General features: G+C 30.7%; 1 protein-coding gene across 1 annotated transcript; it reads right to left on the minus strand.

Annotated features, from left to right (window-relative positions):
- Positions 1–2,266: 2,266 nt before the first annotated feature.
- Positions 2,267–4,032, minus strand: LOC105620412 (cytochrome b-c1 complex subunit 10-like). Its single transcript, XM_012201908.1, has 2 exons — positions 3,868–4,032; positions 2,267–2,517 (listed from the first exon to the last, which is right to left on the minus strand). Exons 1-2 carry the CDS (start codon positions 3,912–3,914, stop codon positions 2,403–2,405), a joined length of 162 nt encoding a protein of 53 aa, XP_012057298.1. The 5' UTR covers positions 3,915–4,032; the 3' UTR covers positions 2,267–2,402.
- Between the last annotated feature and the right edge of the window lie 3,786 nt (positions 4,033–7,818).

A 7,818-nucleotide genomic window follows, 5' to 3' on the forward strand; every position in this document is an offset into this window, starting at 1 on the left:
CAAACATATACCTATTTCACTTTAAGTTCCAAAAGTATACATTGTTTCAATCACACACACACAAAACAGACCTAGCCTCTCTCAAGTTTCTCTCTACCATGTCCTCCATGCTCTGCTCATAGTATTGAATGAACCCACTGATCATATAGGTAGACTGCGTTTGGAAATATCACTCATTGTATGTTTCGGTGACTTTAGTGGAGAAATAATGGGGGTATCGTGTGCCTTTGGATGGTGAGTATTCCCGAACGGCTTCCATGTGACATGTGTGTCAATTCTACCTCACTCTCACCGCTCACGTTTAACCCTAACTTCGAGCTAAAACAATTCACCGGTGAAAAAAGGCGGTGAAATGATTGTAAAGAGGAACGTTGGTATATGATTGTAAAAAGAAAGGAATATAAGTCATTTCTTCCACGATTACCGATGCCTATTAAACATTTCATTATCGTACTGGATAATTATATGTTGCTGTATTGACTTTAGACAATGGTACAATTTTTCATCGTGAAAATTCAAGTTAATATAATGCTGATTCTACAATGAGTCAGTAGTCTTATGGGCTTTCTACAATAAGCAATAGATCATAAATTATAAGTCATAAGTTAGAAATGAACCAATCGCAATCAAGTTTCTGACTTCTGATTTATGACTTATGACTCATTGATTTCATTGTCAAGACCTATTAATCTTAATCAATGAATTTGATCAATCAGCGTTAGTCTTACAAGTTGGCTATTAGTCAATTTTACTAAGACTTCCGACTATCAACTCATTGTAGAATCAGCATAACAGATTTGACAACTAACTATATTCTGATTGTAACAGGTTTTATTATTGTAAATCCTTAAAGAAAATTGACATCAATAAAAGTTTAAATACTGGATGTTGCTTCATCTTCCAAAGATTTATTAATTCCTGTGAGGCTTATTGTTGATCTTACAACAGTTAGTTTTGTTCTAAATAATATTGGACGCATACAATTTTATACAACATTTATACAAAATAATCTTATATAATGTGCGTAAAATATTATTAAAGGTAGAGCAATATAAAAAGAAAGTTAGAATAAAAATAAATAAAAAATAGTAAAACTTGGACAAATTTTCTAGATTAATAAAACTGCTCAAAATTTTTTGATCCAAGAATGTGACGTAATTGTCCTTTTCTTCCATTCCATGGAAAAGAAGAATTTCGATTAGTCGATTCCCTTATGCACTATGCATTATGCGTTATGTAAGTCTGCGCTGCGACCATAACACATCGTTTCCCTTTGCTTTTCGCACGGGATGGTTAGTGACACTCGGTGTGACTCTCTCAACGTTTCTGAACGATCTCACATTAAGTGCACACCGAGTACACACGAGTATTTCTGAACGGCTGGTATGTATTAGTGGCATACCAATAAATATTTCTGAACGTCTAATATGAGGATCAGGATCCCAGGAGGATTACGCAAAGATCAAATTTATGTCGTATTGGCTTTAGGAATAGGAAGCGGTATTTATACTTGGAATTCTGTATTAAAGGAACATATGAAAGAATATGAAAAAGAACTACAGTTAAATGAGGTAATCAGCGAATTGTACTTAATGATACGATTATAACCTGTACAGTTATGTTATGTATTTCACAATTATATAACGTTTAATTTTGTGTGTGTGTGTGTATATAAAACTTTTATAATTACAATTGTTCTGGTCAGACAATTACATATTAATCATTATCAGTACTATTGTTGATGTAATATTAGTACTACTAATATTAAGATTCTAACAAAAAAATAAAGTTTGCTTGTTTAATAAAAAAAGAACAAATAATATATTGCAAGGATTTTTATCATTTGTAATTCTTTTTTAAAAAACTATCACTGCTTGTTTTAAAAACAAATTTGATTACGAGCAAAGATTTTATAAATGATATTTTTTTCTTAAAATATAACATTATAATCAATTTTAGTTTGATAATGAGAAGGAAAAATCTGCTAGTTAACAAGTTTAGCTGGTTGGGGCTTGTAGCAATTGGCGGTGCTTTTTCTATAATGGGTTTCAAGTAAGTATATATTTTGCTCTATTTTTATGAAGTTAAATAAGGATGAAATAAGGATATATGATTAGAACGTAATGCATTTTCTTATGCAGAATTTTTATACAGCCATGGTTCAAACGACGAAAGGCAGCAAAAGCTGAGGAATTTGCAAATTTTATTTACGAGCAGCGGAAGAAAAGAGCCTTGGAGTAGAGGAAAAAAATTCAACTGGACGATGTAAACCTTTATCAATTTTTCTTTATTAATACTTTATAATTTAAATAAACAGATAAAATGTAAATATAGCATGGTACAATAGAATCTCTATCGTTCCAATAAAACTATTACATTATCTTATTGAGTGATCTCGTAATCTATTCTTGAAACTTGCTACCATAGAATGGAATATATCGCACCACTGCTTTCCAGTCTGTAAAGTACAACAGTGATAACCATGCACCAGTTCCATAAGTCACTATACTTGGAGTCCTAAAAAAATTATTTGATATCTTGAATAAAAGATGTCAAATATCTAATGCAGCATAAAAAATCTTATAAACTACTACTTATAAACAAATATATAACTTATAAACAAAATAAAACAAATCTCCCTTGCTTTTGATGTAAGAAAGAGAGAAATATATGAAAATTATAAAAATAAACTTTATTATTTATTCCATGTAGTCATTTAATAGTTAGAAATAACATACGAATGATATATTTAATGGGCGTATAGGAAAGTAGTTTTGGGGGTTCAACCCTCCCCTAAAATTTTTTATTAATTATTTCATTTTAGGATGATCACATTAGTATATATCCCGATAGCACATATCTACTCATATCGGTAGATGTCTAGTAATTTTTCACTGCTTTTTTAATTAATTATATATTATAATTTAAAAAAAAATTAAATTGCAAATTTAAAAATTTTAAATAAATTTAAATAATATATATAAATATTTAAATATTTATAAGATTTATAAATATTTCATTTTAAATTAGCCAATTAGCGATATAGTACATCAAATCCCTCTTCCATTTTTAATTATAAAAATACAACTCTTGACTTTGTATAAACTTTTGCTGTCAAAATATTTTTTTTTCTCATTATAAGACCACATAAATAATTTTTAACACTTCCATTACTTCAAGCTTTGACAGAATATGCAATATGTAAAGAAAATTTTCATAAAACTTTTGACTTAAATATATAATGCTATAATTGATATATTCAGTACAATTGTTCATTGAACGCTTAGTGAATTCTTACACCTTGGTCTATATTTTTATAATCATTTTTATAATTATTTCATATAATTATTTTTTTGAAAAAGTATTGTAGAATAACAGAAAATTTTACGTTATTTAGTATTTAGTATTCTTGTTTTGCTCAGAATGTTTATGTAAAAGTTATGTAATGTTTATAATAATAATAATAATATCAGAGAATTAAATATTATGTTTGTAATAGTTATATTACCCATACTGTCTTTAAAAAATAAAATAAAACATTTTTCTTTTTCAAAATGAGGTACGAGGAGATATCAAAAACTATAAAAAGTATCCAAATGGAATTCATTAACGTTAAAAATTGTCGAAAATGTCACAACAAAATTGATGCTGCGATGTTTTTTTGCAGTGCAACTGAATTCCATTTGGAACTAAAAAAATTCTATTTTTTTGGTTCTCTTTCCGGTTAGTTCATGGCACATCTGAGGAACATCCCTGGGTTGATAGAAACCCTCCTTCCGAAAAAAATTCCATACGCCCATGTTCAATATTCACTTGCACATTAAGATTACATCGAAATTGGAATACCAAAAATACTAGAACACTCACCATTTTGATGCTAATTCGATGTTTTTTCGTGTTATTCGCAGAGACATTTTTTTTTATATTAAATTTGCAGTAATAAATCTTTTATTTTTATGCCAAGGCAAGTAAAATTCGGGGAACTTCAGGGATATAGAGAATAGAGAAATAAGTCTCTGCACAAAATACGAAATTATCTAGTTCAGAAATATAATATCAAGCATGGAGTATAGAGAATAAGAGATCGGACACACTTAAAAAGTGTCAAAATCAGATTTCTGAATTGGTATTGGTGGTGCTTGGTAGGCAGTGTTCACAAAGCTCTTCTCATATACGCTTAAGGGCTGCACACAAAATTCTGTGAGATGTAAACTTAAGCCGATGAGCTAATCAGGATATTGTTTTAAATTACGTAATTCAATGAAAATGGAAATAACAATGAACTTATCCATAACCTCACAATAAGGTGAATTTCAACCGATTGAAACTTGTTTTATGGATAAGTTTATTGCAATTTTTATTCCATTAGAGTAGATCTAAAACAGTATCCTGAGCTCAATGACTTAAGTTCATGTTTTATGTGTCTACAACAGAAATCGTAGTGGTTGTAGGGTCTCAAGTCGTAGAAAATTGACCAATCACAGTCGAATATAAGAAGAATAATCTGTGATTGGTTAATTTTTTACGATTTAAGATCCTACGATCGCTACGACTTCTATTATAGACTTCTCATTAAACTTTGTTTACAATAGTCGCATAAGTTGTGTTGCATGTAGTAGCATCGCAGGAAAATTTATCGCATGTCGCAAGAGTCGCTAAATGAGCGTCTACAATAGTCACAATGATTGTTTGCACGCAATTCGACAACAAATTCTAAATGTCAACTTGCTGTGATTAGTTGAGCTCATGCGACACGCCTGTCGCAATCACAGAAAGTTGAAGTTGACTCAACTCCGTATGACAAAAGCTCTTACGACTACGATAATCATGGGATTATATGCGACACTTCTGCAACATTTCGTACAACATTTGATACAGCTTGTGCAACTATTACATTCATATGTAACGATTTATTTTTAGATATAAAACTTTTATCAGTTTTTAGTAAAGCGAAAGAAATTTTCAATTAATAAAGTATTTTTTATTTATTTCATAAAAATAAATAATTTCATTTATAATCTAATTTTAGAAGACAGTTTACAGCTTTGTATCGTTCGGAATTAATTCTTGTTATTCATATTGCTCGAAGATCACGTGATCAAGCTCGTCATTTGCTCGCTAATCTCAGATTTACTTGACGAATGTGATCAGCTTGCAACTAATGTAGAACCGGTATGTAGAACCGGTTTAAGGTTATTGTTACAGAAATTTTCTATGTAGAGGATTCTAATACAGTAGGGTCGCAAATCGTAAGCCGTAAGAAATTGGCCAATCACAGTTAAGTGTGAGAAGAATAATCGACTACGATTGATTAATTTCTTATGACTTACTGCTTACAACTCTTTATAGAACAGGCCTCATAGTCGTAACCGAGTCGCGAATCGTAAATCGTAGTCGTATGTCAACATACAATGTTTTGACGTATTTGTGTGCCGTATCGATTATATTATGCGTCGATCTTTTGTGATGGCAACATGTCTACATCAGCGATCATCTTTGGTAAAATTATATATGTCGTTAATGGTTAATGACATAATTACATCATATAACTTTTCAAATATTTTAATATTTTAGATATAAATTGTCAATGTATGTGTAATGAAATAATGTGTCACAAATTTCGATCACAAATTTTCCATAAGAAAGATACGGCACGCTTCTATCCTAAGAATTTAGTACAAAGACGAACCACTACTTTTGTCGATTCTATTTTATCGATAGTCAGAAAATGTATATAGTCACATAATCCTCAAACTGAAAATGAATGTACAGGTGATTTCGATGGTAACAAGAAAAAGGGCAGCATAGCTCTCTGGTTTCTCTCTGGTATGGATCATGGAGTATAGAGAATATAAGGTCGAACTTACATGGATGTGGCTCTTAAAAAGTATGTCAAAAGTGATCATATGAATTAATTCAATCAAAATGCTTTGGTTCCACGACATCGTTTTCATGTAAGTCATATCAATTTTACATGAAGAATGCTCCATTCTTCATGAAGTTTTAATGACAATTTACATCTTCCTGTTACTGTCAAAGCATGATGTCAAAGAATAACGTCTCTATTTTTAGATTATGTTCGATTGTATATGCATAAGCGTATATGAGAAGAGTTTTGCGATTCGAACGTCGCTTACTGAACATCACCAATCCCTATTCAGAAACTTGATTTTGAACACACTCAAAAGCTGCGTTCGGTAATGCAAATCTGAGGTGTTGGAGTGCTCTTATATTATAGCATATGTCACGTGCACTGTAGAAAAAGAGCACTCTGATGCTTCAGATTTGCAATGCCGAACGCAGCTAAAAGCTTAGTTTGGCCTCCTATTCTCTATACTCCATAGGTATGATCTACTATGCAAACTGCGAGTGTGTTAGACAGGCCCGGTTTCAGAGGCATGCGCGTTCAATGTAGCTTCAGTAATACCGATCTAGTAAATAAGATCACTAGTAAATAAGAGATCATTAGTCGCCTATGTAAAATTTTTTTACATTTTTTTTTATAGAAATATATTATATATATTTATATATATGTATACATATGTAAAATATGTAAAATATATTAAAATTTTCAATGTTTTCAACCCTAGCGACTAATGATCTCCTAACTAATGACCCTTTACTAATGACTGGTATATTACTGAAGCTACAAGGACACGCATGCGTCTGAAATCCGGTCTGTCTAACAACACTGATCGCGAGAATGGTGTCGTAGAATGAAACACGACATCTTGATCGAACTCATTCAGATGATCATTTTTGATCACATTTTTTGACGGCCTCATCCATGTAAGTTCTTATTCTCTATACTCTATGATGTCAAGCATGATGTAAGAAGACAGGTGAACCTTAACGGATGTGCAATAGCCGATTTAAGAGTTACATGACATTTTCTCGAAAAACCAGACTGGGAAATTTATTTATATAATAAGTTCATTAACATTATATTATTATATAATTCTGATTTAAAAATATACTCGCTATAAACAATTTTCATGACATGACCGAATTATGTCTTCTTTTTTTATAAAAACATTCTGCAGCTTTACAAAAACTCAAATTTATTAGCGTCTTTCCAACCTACAACATGGCGGCGAGTCATGTAACCTGGGATCCACTACATCAAAGGTGCCGACGCTCAATGTTCGTACTATATATGTACTTATACCGTGTTTTTATTATAATACTAGACTGCTAATATAAAATCGGCTTAACTCTCTACTTTTCCTGTTGTCAGATAGTATGGGCACAATGTAAGTACATACAGTATGAACACTGAATTTATGTGGTCTTCAATTTTCAGTGTGTCTGCGTCGGTTTTCAATCAGGAATATGACTTCAGTAAATTAAAATTAATAAGAATACGTATGTGGTTACATTCGAAAATAAGTTTGGTTGGGAAAGAAAGTAAAGTTGGCAGTATTAAAAATTACAAACGCTGCGTTTTGTTTCTCCCGCTGGTACTATTGAGAGAGTAATAATGAATGAAGTAATAATGAATATAAAAATAGAAAAAAAGCTATTTGAAGTGTTACAAGATGTACATAAATAGAACATTAAATGTTCTCATAATACATATCTCATAACAACAACTTGTTCAACATCAACTTTATGTATAACTCATAGAGATGTTGTATACTTAATTGTAATCATAATTAAATACAATAGAATACAAATCTATTCAATTCTAACTTCTGAAATTTTTCACTTTTTTTTGTTTATGCATACTCTGGGTTATGCATACGTAAAAGAGAATTTCAATGTAAGATTTTTTTTATTATAATATGTATTTGTAATATACATATGTCTGTAAATATA

This window comes from Atta cephalotes, assembly GCF_000143395.1.
Source record: "Atta cephalotes unplaced genomic scaffold scaffold00026, whole genome shotgun sequence".
Taxonomy (NCBI): Eukaryota; Metazoa; Arthropoda; class Insecta; order Hymenoptera; family Formicidae; genus Atta; species Atta cephalotes.

Coding starts and splice junctions, on each gene's coding strand:
- LOC105620412 (XM_012201908.1), bottom strand. CDS start 3,914: ATGTCTCTGCGAATAACACGAAAAAACATCGAATTAGCATCAAAATG. Junction 2,518..3,867: donor ATCGAATTAGCATCAAAATG/GTGAGTGTTCTA, acceptor TAATTTTTTTAG/GACTCCAAGTATAGTGACTT.